The sequence below is a fragment of the Penaeus japonicus genome, unplaced genomic scaffold, assembly GCF_977035675.1.
Source record: "Penaeus japonicus unplaced genomic scaffold, GWHDUDI00000001_assembly GWHDUDI00000030, whole genome shotgun sequence".
Classification (NCBI taxonomy): Eukaryota; Metazoa; Arthropoda; class Malacostraca; order Decapoda; family Penaeidae; genus Penaeus; species Penaeus japonicus.
The window spans coordinates 3,093,882-3,108,881 of NW_028234432.1; the positions used below are offsets into that span (position 1 = coordinate 3,093,882).

The window sequence follows — 15,000 nt, forward strand, 5'->3', positions numbered from 1 at the left end:
GAATTTCAAATTTAAGTAGATTTTCCCATAATCATAGGGTTTGTGTTGTATTCAAATGCACTTGAAATTAACCCTAATCAGTTGGTTTGAAGTTCACTTTAATAGCACTGTGGCAAACCAATGCCAAGGCCTCCACACCTGTGCTATTGCAATGGTGAGCAAACTTTAACCACTTGTAGTTTGACAAGATGAAGGGTGGACTGGTTTCTTGATAATTCTAATGGAGACATCATCTGTTGTTTGCATTTTTTTTTTTTTTTTCTTTTAATCTTGAGGAACCCCTGGGGAATGGGGGTCAAAGGTGGGGCATTTAGGACACTGTAAAATGTTGAAAATAACACCATGATCACTAAGATCATATATATCAGAAAATATCTCTTCCGTATATCAGAAATTCAATATAGAGTTACCGTATCTGTGGTCACACTTGGCTTAAGATCATTTTATATGTCATGCATTATGTATTATGACATATTTTAATTAGAAATACTTGTCATACATATATCTACTGGCAAATTTGACAGTTCTGTTGTCACACTAATCCTGATGATTTTCCAAAATGAAGATTGTGGTTGTTGCTCTCTCATGTTTCTCAATTCACTGGTAGCTATATCGGTAAAAATGAACTATTTATGAAACTGAAGTACAATAATCATGTTCAAGCTCCCTTGGTACTTAGTACCCACAAAAAGTAAACTGAATTTTCAATTTTAGACATACCATATAACTTACATGTCTAAATGGGCAGATCCCCTGGCAAGGGAACATGGCAATTGTGAGGGGGTATGAGGGCAGTTCCCCCAGCTGGGGAACATGGCAATTAAAAACAGGTTTAACCCAATCCCGATGGGCCCGATGAGAAGTGGCAACCCCCTATGCCAGCCTACGCCGGGCCTATACAATATTGCATCGGGAACGTCACACTGGTGTGTTGCCCTGTCATCAGGCATTTAGCCATGTCACACGGGTGTGACACACCGTCATCATTGGGTTACGGGCAGAGCCCCTAGGTTAGGAAGTTTTTTTGTTTGTTTGTTCCATTTAAGATTATTTGCGAAAATTGTGAGATTTGGATGCATTTCTTTCATTCTATATGGTGGGAAGTCACCTACCAAGCCTGATTACTATGCAACTTGACAGATTCAGAGAAAGGGAGTCTCCATTTTATCATAATGATACTGAATAGATGTCACTTGATACAAGAGGTTGATGATGCTCCCTAGATATCAAAAATCATGTAAGCTAACCTCTGTAATTAGCAGAATGTTTGTGGTAGATGTTTGTTTGCTTTAGGAACCTTAACCTGCAGGTCCCCCAGGACTATTATATGATACTAATATGGAAATGAATAGTTGTATCTTGACTGAGAAAACCAGAGTATCATATGTTTAGATTTATTAACCAAAAACCTTAGGTGTTCGTCACCTTCAGAGTAGTCCAAGATCTGTTCTGCCAGTACACATGGCAGATGCTTGTTTTGCCTTTGCTGTAGATGTGGACTATTAGAAAAGACTTGATTAGTGTGTAGGCCACTCTGATTACTGCAGATAATAGACCATGTGTATGGTAAACCAAGGACATATATTTTACATTGCTTTATTTTAGATTTTTTTTCCATGAATACACATTATAATATTTTGGTTCTCCCCATGTGAAAAGAAGATAGGAATGACACATTTGAATGCAGAGGGCTTGTTGACATTTCAAAGGATAGTTTAGGATGAAAGAATAATGTCTGATTCTTTTTAACCACAGATTACAACAAGTACAGTATCTGGTTTCCAAAAGCCATGAATATCTAAATCAATATAAAAGGGAATATGCTAGTAACTAATAAACAAAAGGTATTATTTGTCTTTTGCCACACAATTTCTTTATAACAGTTTTAATGGGGTCTTGGATAGGTAGTAAAGTAATTTCTCACTGTGTTTTCAACTCCTATATCCTTTGGATTATGGAGCCTCTTTTTTAACTACTTTAAGCTCACAAACAAAGACCAGTGAACCTCACTAAACTGTATGATTTTGGCCAGTTTAAGCTTGAGCTGGTTCTTTAACCCATTCACGCCGGGGCGGAATTTCGCCTACTCCCGATCATGCCGGGAAGATTTCAAGCGCGCAACCGTTCGTCCCGGGGTGTTTTCCCGATGCGCGCGGTCCCGCTGACGCTCGCAGAGCGTTTTTCACCCACCCTATCCTTATGGTTTGCGTGATTGCGTCTAAAGTGTAGACATGTGCAGAAAGTAGTGATATGTTCAGAGGAGGTATATCAGTCGAAAAAGATGTTACAGCACTGTTTTTTTAGTGTTATTCTATTGAACTTTTTCCATATTCTTTACTCCTATGTTGTAATACCAATGGGAAATGGAAGCATTCTTCTAGTGAGGTAACAAACATAGTTTTTTTTTCATTTTTTTTTTCTTCCTAAAAGAAAAGAAAGAGAATATGAACAACCATACATGTGCATACAAGTGAATGCAAGTAACAGCAATGTTTTTTCAAGTGTCATTTTCTTTTAGTGGGGCAACAAAAAGATGTTATATAATTTTATTTTTTTTTTTTTTTTTATTCCTCGGCCAATTACATTTGATTTTACGATAGTCTTTCGACTCAGATCATCATATTCAACAAATCAGAAACAGAAATCACCATGCTGTAATCAAGATTACGTATGTACCTATGGCGTCATTCATATTACGTTATATTCCATTTTCTACTATTTAGAAGGATAAACTAAAGTAGCTAAGACAAATCAAGTATGAAAATCGAATTGTACGAAGAATAATCTATCATTCTAATGCGGACGTTTCAGCACGTCGCTACTGGCCTCCCGGCGCGCGGGCCGAAAATGTAGCCCGTGCCAGGACGTCACCCGGGTCCGGGGCTTTTTTTCGACCACGTGTCAGCACGTCAACCGGCGCGAATGGGTTAACCCATTTGTGTCGGATGACGTGCTGACATGTTTCGTGGTTTTTGCGTCAGACGCCGGCGACGAGATAGTTGGTCAAGGCCGGCGCTCGGGGTGAGCAAGCGGACAGCCCAGGCTCGCGGCTAGTGCGCCCGAGAATCCCGAGGTGTTAGGCTTATGCGTTTGAAAACCCTGGCATTCTGACCATTCAGAGCCGGAATTGCCCTGGCATGAATGAATTAACAATAAATCATTAGGGAGTTTAGTAAATATTTAGAGTAAGATTGTGTGGAAATAGAGAAGAGCTAAGGTTATGGTCATGAAATGATGCCATTAGGTAAGAAGCATCTCAAAGTAAAGGCAATCCCACAGTCATTAATTTTTTCTTTTATCTACACACCAGGGAATGGAAATTTCCTTACTTTTTCCTGAAGTACAAATAATGCTGCTAGGAATTGTTGTAGATCATGGAAAATTTCTAGGAAATATCCTATGTCATAGAAAATTCTTACTCCTAATAGAAGGGAAAAGCAAAACAATTGATTAATAAATAAGGACATGTACCAGTGCCACCTATGCAGCACTCCAGATTGGTTTTATGTCAAAGCCAGGCAGATTCAAGCAACATATTGAAACCTTTCACACTCTTCATTTCCTCATTGTAAAACTAAAGCCATTTTTTAATAATTTTTTGTGTTCTTCTGTATTGTGTTTGTCATATGATCGGCTCTATCAATATTTAGTTTACTAAAATTGTTGTATAGGATTCATCACCTCATTAATTTCTTTATACTCATTGTGTTAAAAATATTGTGGTTTTATGGAAGAACTATAAAAGACTTTTTTTTTGTGTACTGTTGTAAACAAATACAGAAGAAATAACCATACACCAATTCTTATGACTGAGTGCCACAGTACAAGACAACCTTACTGGCACAAGGTCACATTGTAGACACTTGGCATGGTTTGAGTCAACTTCCTCTTCTCATTCTGCCGGCACATCCTTCAATGCCAGTATTTTAGAGCAAGGGGTCTGTATCTTGCTGTATGTCATCTCTTTCTGAAAACAGTCCATGCTAGAGACTGTGAATGGCTGCCATTAAAGGCACCAGCTGGTGTTAGGAGAAATTACTGTCATCTATGTTTTGGATTTTATATGAAAACTGTTTTGCTTAATTTTATGGCAATTATAGTAATAACAATTGAATACCACATTATGGCTTTGTCTAGCCATCTCACTGGATGTTCGGATGTGAAGTATCTAGCCACTGCCTCAGCGTACAAATAGCCTGTGGTGATAAGCCTACAAAGCCTACATATTTTGAAATGGCTTCGGGAAATGTCTGGGTGAAGCCAAAACAGTCCTGTCATTAACAGGTTGGACTGTTCAGAATGAGTGGCCTTATAAGATATTTAGACACATCTATATCTCTTTTTTCATGTTCAAGCTCCACAGCATCATGTTCCTCAAATATGTTATTTTAATCAGGAAAACATTCAAACTGGTGATTCTTGCTGGTTGGGACTGATACTAAGAATGAGAAAAAGAAAAAAAAAAGGGCCAGGTTACTGCAGTGGCACCATATAGGTATCCTCCTCATTGAGGTTGACCCGTTGCCAACAAGGCTGTTTTGGCTCCAAATGGTTGAAATGCCAGGATATTTCAAACGTGTAAGTCTAATGCCTTGGGCTATTCGCCCACACTGGCCATGGCTAAGTGCTACATGTCCAATCACCTGGCGCACCAGCCAGGAGGATAGCCAAGACAAAGTATCTTGTCCCCGGAGGCTGGTGCTGCCACCACTTGATATATCTTGTCACCCGTCGTTAAAGGGTTAAGTTACAGACAAACAAGTGGGTGTTTTCCCTTTCTATCTAGCTAGAGTAAATATATTCTCCAAAATGGTTGATTTATGTAGGCCTTGTTAGTTGAATATGAGAATTGTGGAAATGGCTTCAGTTATGGAATATTTTAGCACTACAAAATTTACATCTGATTATGTAGAGGATTATATTTGTTCTTGATTTTGGGACATGCACATGAATGGTAAAGTGGATGCTCAGGCCTTAGTTATAATAATTTTGCATACAATTTTCCCCCCCTCTAACTGTGGCAAATTTTCAAAATTTCAATGTACAAAAATGAAAAGGGAATTGAAAAAGAAAGACCAGAAGTTATCACTGACTCATTTTTATATTGCTCTGCAGGGACATTTTAAGATGTTGGCTTGGGCAATAGGAAAAAAAAAATAAGTGGAAAGACAAAACATATTGATATATGCAACTTACCTTTTCAGTATGTGGCTGCAGATCCACCAACCAACAAGGGCCTGTCCCAGTTGGTTATTCAGCTTCTGCAGTTTATGGAGGACAACTGTGGCCAAAAAGTCACAAAACCTCCAATGACAAAATTACCTGTAAGTACCAGAGATTTCATGTGACAGTATTGATGTAATGTAGATTATTTGGATTTTTTTCCATTTTTTGAGATAAATAGCATTTTATTGTAAATATAGTTTGTTACTGTATTTATCATTGCTATCAATTATTTATTTGTTTTTCTCCCCTTTGATAACTAGATGAACCACCAAAAAATTGGTTGATTATTTTCAATAATATTATCATTTTCCTCCCCTCCCCCCCAGATGAAAAGTTTCCTCGACTTCAAACCAGGTGGTGGACTCTGCCACATATTTAGCACAGTTTACAAGTTCAAAAGTGATCAAGGTTGGCGAAGGTTTGATTTCCAGGTAAGAATTCTTGTTTTTGAAATTTAGGTATAAACTGGTAGATGACCACATTATATGACAGGAAGAAAAGTACATTTAGAAGTATCCGTGTTAATATTTATTATTATTTTCATTTCATTAGCTTTCTCCTTATTCCCTAAATAAATTTTCTCATCCTATTTCTCTTACGCTATGCCTTTCAGGGCTTTTGTGAAGATTGTTAGAAAAAAGAAAATAATATTCTGTTATTTTATTGTGATCAGTCTGTTAAGAAATTAAGAAGTGCAATAAATGATAATAAGTGAAGGGTCTGTAAATTTTTTTTTTTTTAATTACTTAAGGAAAGATGTACAGGAATTTTGACATGTGGTTCTACAATCACTTCATCAAATGCTGTAAATTACAGTTGTCCTAGACTGCAACAAATGCTGTAAATTACAGTTATTCTAGAGTGCAACAAATCCTGTATATTGTAGGTCCTCTAGACTGCAGCATATACTGTAGTTACAATTATTGGAGTTTAATTTTTTGACACTGTATATCAGTAGCTTTTTTTCCTCACTTATCAGTTCATCATGCATTTAACTTTTCATCCCTTTTTCAGTCACCATCAAGGAAAGATGCAAACATTGAACTTTTCCGGGAGATAGAGAAGTCCTTGGTTGCAAACAAGTGCTGGAACAAACCTGCAGTGTATATTCACAGTGATGTTGATAAAGAATTGAGAAATGAGCTCAAAGACATAGTGAAAAGACACGATGGCAAGATCGTGGGTAAGTTGAAAAAGTTATGGTTCTTGCAGGTGCAATGTATTACATTTATCAGTCTGAATTTGTAAATCACTGTATTTGGTATTGTTCCTATTAATCCTTTTACGGTTAAATTATGTATATAGTTTTATATTGCCAAAGTTATATAAGCATAAGGTATTATTTATATATATCTATAGATACTCAAAGATATTTCCCAATTTTATTTCAGAAGAGGAAGATGATGCCACCCACATTGTATACGAAGATCAAGACCCCTTGGATGATGAGTTCGCCCGCGGAGCCATGCGTCGGGACAAGCAAACTCTCTTCCACTTCTACTACATGCCCGACTCTTATGACTCTTGGGCTGCAGGGGTTGAGCTGGATTATGACCCTCCAGAATCACCACAGTTCCCTGACCACCAGTGGAAGGTTAGTACGGAATCACTATAAACATTCCTCAGGGTTATATATAGATATATAGATAGATAGATAGATAGATAGATAGATATAGATAGATATATAAATATATATGAAATGAAAACTTTGCCTAATGTTACTCCCACTGGCTAAATAAGAAGTGTGAGATCTCCTATGGTTACATACATATGTAACAATGTAAAATGTATGTTTTGAGGGAGAGATATGGTGGGAGCAAAATGATATGTTGCAAATGGGTTAACAGCCCACCCTGACTGGTCATCGGGATGGGCTGTCTACGACACTAGCGGCATAGGCTAAAAATTAGAGGGATGGGATAGGGCTTTTTCCACCCTCCGGGTAGCGCAGACTGACACAAACAATATTTTTCCATAAATACATCATAAATTGTGAGTCTAGAGCTAGCGCTATTACAGCGATAATACTTTATGACTGTGTGTGCGCTACAACTGTGAACAGATCCCGATATCGCGTCATGTATGCATTGACACCCGTACGCAATCGGTTAATACTCTATAGCTGTTCATCCCTTAGTTTCAGACTTGAGGTCCGTATGAATTTGTTTCTCATATTTTTTGTGTCTCCACAGGTGTGCGCTAATTGGTTGCAAGACTTGGAGTCCTACAATGAATGGATGAATGAGGAGGATTATGAGGTAGACGAAAATGGTCAGAAGAAGAAACATAGTGGCTGCCTGAGTGTCGACGACACAATGGGTCTCAGTGATCCCGATAAAAAGAAAAAAGCGAAAAAGCGGCCACGATCTCCACCTTCTCCGCGCTCTAAAAGGAAAGGGTAAGAAAGGTTCTGCATTGAGGATGGAGACTGAAATACCTTAATTGCTCTTTGATATTTGCTGTTGGTGCACATGGACTAAATTATGAAAGAGGGGAGTTAATTAATGGAACAGTTTTAATTTGATGAAAGTTTTCTAAAACTTTTAAGGTGAATGGAATTGCTGTTGGATATTTACATCTGTAAATGAGAGAAGAAAAGCTTTAAAAGTAATTGTGTTGCATATGTGAATATTTGTAGGATCTATCTAGAAAAAGCAAAAAGCCCTAATATGCAAAATCAGATGTATTTCGAAATTACATTTGCCACATGATTAATTCTACTTAGTGTAAAACAGGCTGCAAAGGGAATGGGGGTATAGGGCTGGTGTGATGTGTGTGGCTGGTGGAAAATTAGAGAAACGTAAGAAGATACAAAATAACAAAAAAATCAAGATATGAAAGATTGTATGTAATGCAACCCTTACCTGATCTTATAAAGTACTAGTGAGATCTCAGTAATCAGGTTATGTTAGATATAAAATTGTATATTGTACATCTAAAGGGCAGATGAAGAAAGTTTTTACCTGTAGGTAAAAAAAATTGTAGATAATTCATGACTGTAGTGTTTCTAACTCAGAATGAGTATTCCTGTTTAAAACTTATTGGGAGCAGATGTTTCAAAACATTTATTTTTAGCTGACAGTTTGGGATTCATGTTTCTGCAAAAACATATAAACTTCCAGGAAATTTAGCCTTTATTCCATATTATCGATATTGACAAGAATTTTTTGTGGAGCCAGCTGGAGTGGACTGAATTTTCTTTGATGCAACCACATATATACTCTCTTGGTAAAAAAAGATGAATGGAATAGTTAGGAAATACAAGGATGTACCTTTAGTGACTCTAATAGTAAGCACATTGTTGTAGTGGAACTTGTCAAACTTTAGACGTGAAAAAATGAAAAGTAGTCTGGGAAAACTCCTAATTCCTTTTGTATTGTTAGAATCACTGACATAGTCAGATAATACCACAAATCACTTGAAGTATTAGTTTTGAATCCTCAGTCAGTGACAATTTTCCTTTATCGAACACATATTGATGTTGCTTTTATGATTTACCTATCAATGGAAAGAGGATGTTTTCTTGAATGAATTTTGAAGGGATGATTATGAATTTACCCCCAAAAAAGGAAACCAAAGAAAATACAGTGAAGAAAATGTTGTAGAAAATACCCAAGGGGAAAAGACTGAAATAGCAAGCATTAGCACATAATCACTAATCCTGGCAAATTTTTTGCTAAAATATGACCTGGGTAGGGTGTCCAGTCTCTCATTTATCCTCAAATTGCTAATCAAAAGAATGGCAAAATTGGGGCCCCACTGGACATGTTAAAGGGAAGATATGGAAGTAGAGGATTAAAGAGATATATATTTTGTCGCTCTAATTTCATGGCTAGCTTTGTTTCAGGGTTCCTCAACTTTTCTCTTTTTATCTTTAAGTATACTGTATGTGTTCTTATAAAAATTGCCAAAATTTCTCCCCTTGTGGCATTGTCACATACCAACTAATTGATTGCAAAATCTATTTACTTTATTAAACATATTTTTTAAAAAGTATATTCTGTTTTAATCTGTTGGAAATAGAAATTTTTAAGAGTGCACAAGCCGTTAAAATTTTTACACTTTGTCTATAATCGTCAGCAGTTATGAAGATAATAGTGGCCAAATATTTAGCTCATACACACCAGACTTTCAGTGGTGATATTAACACATATTGTAAAGAAAGTTCAATATACTTATGTAAATTTTTAAAATGAACATTGCAGAGGTAGAAGCAATGCTACCCCTGGAAAGCCAGTGAAGAAGACAAAGACTGAAGAGGAGGAGGAAGATCTGACACGAGATATGGAAGACCCTGTTGCCGAGCCAGCTGTCACCGAGGTTACCACTGGTTCCAAAATCCAGCCGAGCAAAGGAGGGAATTATATGGACCTTGACGAGGAAGCAGCTGATAAGACAGAAAAGACAGAGGGACAGGTAGGCCCCCCCCCCCTTTCTGTATATATTGGTTTATATATGTAAATTTTATGTATCTATATTTAAAGTTTTGGGAAGTGCTTCAAGTACTCTTAGAATTGAATATTGTCTTTCACTTATACACGAAAGACTACCAATTACCATTAGGAAAATGGCTACAAAATTATTGGTTGTGCCTATGGTAGCATTGGTCCAAAAAATGTAATGTGGAAAATTGAGTATCAGCAAAAACACTGGCAGTATCTTTTATCTTTTCAAATTATCAGTATTGTCTTCAGGAGAAGGACCACCAGAAGCAACACCAATAATTTAGATGATTTTGTTGTGGTTCTGTTAAATTGGTATAAGTACATTTTTAAGTGTAGGAAAATATTCAGGTATAAAAGTACTGGAAGTACTTCTCATCTCTTTATGTATCTATATCTACAGTTACGGTTGTGAATATATATGTAAATTTGTACTTATTTGTTTGTTTATATTTTATAATATGTAAAATGTCCTCTCCCTCCCACCAAAGAGATAGTAATTTAACAGATGTGCACAAGTCATTGGATGGTAATCTCATACTTTGTGTTTTGTAGCCGGTGCCAGATAGCGAGGACACAGCCACAGATCAAACCCATCACATCATTGTGCCCAGCTATGCTGCCTGGTTTGACTACAATGCTATTCATGCCATTGAAAAGAGAGGGCTCCCTGAGTTCTTCAACGGCAAGAACAGGTCAAAGACTCCTGAAATTTATTTGGCTTACAGAAACTTCATGATTGACACTTATAGGTGAGTTTGTTTTTTTTTCTTTTTAGTAAGAAGGTATGACTTCAGATTCGAAGCCACATTACCTCAGGATGATACTAGATGATTATAAATATTCTTGGAGGATGTAACCTCATACATCTCTGTCAAATATTTATGAAATTACTAGAAGAAATTACTCTTGGCCATGGTGAGATTTATTTATTTATTTTTTATTTTTTTATAACTGTATTTGTTGATATTCCAAATGATATCACATTGTATCAATTTTAGCTTGGTTAACATTGTTTAGTTTAATACTTTTACCAGAGTCGGTCTAGTTGTAGTATAACCAAAATTGTAGTATAACTATTATTTTTGATTGGTTTTCTGAGAATTATCAGAAAGCAATTCAAATTTGATTTACAAAAGAATGATCTTTTGGGGGAAGTGTGTGTTAGTACTGAAGATATTTCAGGAAATAATATGGCATTCAGGAGGACATTACATAATTAAATCTTATATTGCTACCAAATAAGGAACAAGAATTCAAGAACTCAAGGAAAAAAGATCTAAGTATTTACAAACTTGTTGCTGTGTCATATTATGGGCCAGGCTCCTGATTTGACTTTTGCTTTATGTATGATTGGTTTGATTTTTTTTCTTTCTTTCTTTCTTTCTTTTATTTTATTTACATGTTTTTTCCAATATTGTATTTTAAGTGTCAAAAATTGTGTCCAAATATACTTGTTGGGTGTTAGTATTTATAAAAAGGAATATAATCTCATTTTAATGACAATTTATCCCTGCCAATTTTCAGATTAAACCCAACTGAGTACCTGACCTCTACAGCCTGCCGCCGCAACTTGGCAGGCGACGTCTGCGCTGTCATGCGTGTCCATGCTTTCTTGGAGCAGTGGGGGCTTATCAATTATCAGGTATTTTTGGGAGCTTTTAGTCCCTAGACATTTCAATTGATGCAGTCTTGAAAATTGGAAATTTAGTCGTTGTTTTTATCTGTATAATTAAACAAGATAGACAAAGAATATCATTACATCAGATTGGAAAGCTAGACTTGAAAAATATATCATAGACATTTTGGAAAATAAGAAATGCATTATCCTTCTTATATGTATTTTAAGAAAAAAAAATAGATGAAAATGCAGAGGAAAAAAATGTAACCTATTTTGACTCCAGGTTGATGCAGATGCCCGTCCAACCCCCATGGGTCCTCCCCCTACCTCTCATTTCCATGTGTTGGCTGACACTCCTGCTGGTCTGCAATCCATCAATCCTCCTAAGGTATGGACGGCTAATGGCACTGACATTGTCCTTGTCTGCAGTGGTTTCAGAATTTCGTGAAACATTTTGTCATGTGATTGTATAAACTACATACACAGTACCCTTGAAGAACGTGGTGAAAAAAAAAAATTCATATTTCTGATTTCTTTACAGGTTAATCAGCCATCAGCAGCTAAGCAACTTATGGACTTCGACAAGAAGCCTATAGATAAGAAACCAGAATTTGGCATTGGTACAGAATTCGGCTTGAAGTTGGATCAGTACTCCAAGAAAACGGGAGCTCTCAAGAACAAGTCAGCTGCTAGTCAGGCCAGAGAATGGACTGAACAGGAAACCTTGCTTTTGCTTGAAGCTCTTGAAGTAAGTCTTTGTTTGTGGGAGAGAGAGAAAACAGTTGCTTACTACATGTGTATATTTTTAGAACTTTCCACAACTGATATTATGAATGAGATATGCTGAGGATTGCTTTTGCGTTATTGATTTTAGTATGTGATGTGGTTGTAATGTCAGACGCACATGTAAGTGAGGGAGACTACAGATCGATATATGAAAGAAAGTGATTGATGAGTAATGCTTTGTTTAAATATTTAATGTAGAAAGCAAGATTAGCCATTTATACATTAATCCATTCATTTTTAAACTAGAGAGAAATAAATGTGTCTGGTAATAGCTGTAACGGTCTTGATGAATTGTTTGCATATACAGTAACTCTGCTGGAGGACTAAAGATATCAAAATAGTAAATGTAAGATAGATTACTGAACAATTTTCATGTTGATATATGAATTCAGAAATGTCTTTTGTGTGAAGTATTAAAACAAAGGGGAAATGTTTCTTTTTTATAGAATATTTATTTAGTTATAAGATAAAAAGAGAGATATTTTTAAGTAATTAAAGTGTATCATATGAAATTAACAGTAGATTAGTAATAGTGGAGTGCATTGTTAATTATTTGGTTTTTGTTTCTTATAGATGTACAAGGATGACTGGAACAAGGTTTGTGAACACGTGGGCACCAGAACACAAGACGAATGTATCTTGCAGTTCCTTCGCCTCCCTATTGAGGATCCTTATCTGGAGGACCCCGAGGCTGGCAGTGGTCCAACCCCCACAGCCCTGGGACCCCTGGCATACCAACCTATCCCTTTCAGCAAATCCGGAAACCCTATTATGTCCACAGTGGCTTTCCTGGCATCTGTCGTGGATCCCAGGATCGCCGCCTCCGCAGCCAAGGCAGCCATGGATGAGTTCTGCAGGATCAAGGATGAAGTTCCAGCTGCTCTTCTTGATTCGCACATCAAGAATGTCGCTGATAACGCTGCCTCCAATGAAGGAAAGGTTGATCCTACTGCTGGCTTGGCCAAGTCTGGCATTGCTGGCACTGAGCCTGAAGGGGAGGAGAAGAAGGATGGGGAAGGAGATGCAGAGAAGAAGGATGAAGCAAAGAAAGAGGGAGAGAAGAAGGAAGAAGAGAAGAAGGAGGAAGCTGAGAAGGAGAAGAAGGAAGAAGCCATGGAAATTGACAAACCAGAAGAAAAGAAGCCCGAGGAAAAGAAGGAGGGTGAAGAGGAAGAAAAGAAAGAAGAGAAAGAGGTTAAGGAAGAAAAGAAGGAAGAAAGTCCAGAGGAGAAAAAGCTGGATGCAGAGCGAGAAAGATTGCGCAAGGATGCCTCTGTTCAACAGGCAGCCAGCGCAGCTCTTGGCTCAGCAGCTGTCAAGGCTAAACATCTGGCTGCAGTCGAGGAGAGGAAGATCAAGTCTCTTGTTGCTCTTCTAGTGGAGACGCAGATGAAGAAGCTGGAAATCAAACTACGTCACTTCGAGGAACTCGAGACGATCATGGACCGGGAACGAGAGAGTTTGGAGCTGCAGAGGCAACAGCTGTTACAGGAGCGGCAGCAGTTCCACCTGGAGCAGTTGAAGGCCGCCGAAATGCGAGCCCGTCAGCACGCTTTACACCAACTCACACAGGGAGCAAGCCCTGCCCATTCCCCTGCACCAGCCATGGCACAGGTACACACGTGAATATCATCACCCAAGTGATGAGGTGATGCAGTTGAACTCTTGCTGAGGACAATTATTCTTATCATTGGCAAGTTTTGTATCAAGGCGGGGTAGAAATTGGAGAAGAGAAGGTTCTACTTCACAAGATTTAATGGTTGATGGATATGTTAAATATAAGGAATGGGCATCCCATCGTAATTTAAGAAGTAAAAAGTACTCAAAGATATTTAAGCATTTTTAACAATCATTAAATCATTTTTGAACTTGAAAGGTATGAAGTCCAAGGCTGTTTTTCTCTCTTTGGATAAAAGATATTGCAAAATCCTCGGTTCAGCCATGTGATGCAAGGTACACTACCCTTTTCATAACTTTTGTAGTTTCTGTAAAATGATTTTACATTCCTGCTGGCCAATTGAGATAAACAAAAGCCAAGGTAAAGAGGTACATTTCAATGTGAGACTAGTGCTAATTTAAGGTAAATGCAATGTTTTCTGGACAATTGGTAGGTTTATTTTAGACATCGATACTATGTGCAGTGTGTAACTTGTCTGGAAATCTCAGTGTATGTATTATAGAACATTATCACAATTTTATCATTAAAGTCATTTTTATACAGATGTGTTTGAATTTACATCTTAAGATTTTTTGGGCTTATGCTTTATATCTATTATAAGATGGAAACATGCTAAGATCAGAGTTTATTTTAAGTAGTCCTTCCATAATCAATTCTCATTTGTATGTGATTTCAACACCTGCAGTAAGTAAATCCACAAGAAACAAGTAGAAAGATTTGTTTTATCGAGCGCATATTTGAACTTTATAAAAGAAATATGCCAAATAGATAAATCTTCCAGTTTCAGATTTTACCTGTAAGGTACTCAAGTATTCTGTAATATTTTAGAGAAAAAAAAAACAGAAAATGCACGTAGTATGACTACCATAAGATTTAGTCTGTTAGGAGTCAACAGTCGATCACGATAGATGCCTATGGCAGAGACAAGACAGTGTCGGTTGGCTGGTTGATAAGGGAAAACGAGGGACACATGAACTTACGAAATGAAAGAAATGGGCGATGACAAATCTATGACATAGATGTCACCAACAAGTGATTAGGGAGGAAAGGAAAGGGAGATGGGAGAGGGGCAGTGAGGAGGTGAGTCACGCCCAGTCACCTGACACTTACCTGAGGGCGGCTTGACGGGCGGACCCGATAAGGTTACCAACCCCCCCTCTCCCTCTCCTCCACCTCTTCTCTCCTATCACCCTTCATCTCCCTCTGCTTTGCCGTCTCGCTATCGTTTCCTCTTTATACCCATTCTA

The 15,000-nt window shown here is 37.4% G+C and overlaps 1 protein-coding gene across 1 annotated transcript in view; it reads left to right on the forward strand.

The window, feature by feature from the left end:
* The window catches only part of mor (SWI/SNF- related protein mor), a 16,145-nt gene extending 1,852 nt beyond the window's left edge, over positions 1-14,293 (forward strand). Inside the window, exons 2-12 of the mRNA XM_086554851.1 lie at positions 5,205-5,324; positions 5,553-5,657; positions 6,241-6,409; positions 6,618-6,820; positions 7,419-7,624; positions 9,432-9,642; positions 10,224-10,420; positions 11,196-11,313; positions 11,573-11,677; positions 11,831-12,037; positions 12,649-14,293. Of these exons, the coding sequence (XP_086410977.1) occupies positions 5,205-5,324; positions 5,553-5,657; positions 6,241-6,409; positions 6,618-6,820; positions 7,419-7,624; positions 9,432-9,642; positions 10,224-10,420; positions 11,196-11,313; positions 11,573-11,677; positions 11,831-12,037; positions 12,649-13,701 (2,694 nt within the window). The 3' untranslated portion in view covers positions 13,702-14,293. The remainder of the gene's footprint in view (positions 1-5,204; positions 5,325-5,552; positions 5,658-6,240; positions 6,410-6,617; positions 6,821-7,418; positions 7,625-9,431; positions 9,643-10,223; positions 10,421-11,195; positions 11,314-11,572; positions 11,678-11,830; positions 12,038-12,648) is intronic.
* The last annotated feature ends 707 nt before the right edge of the window (positions 14,294-15,000 follow it).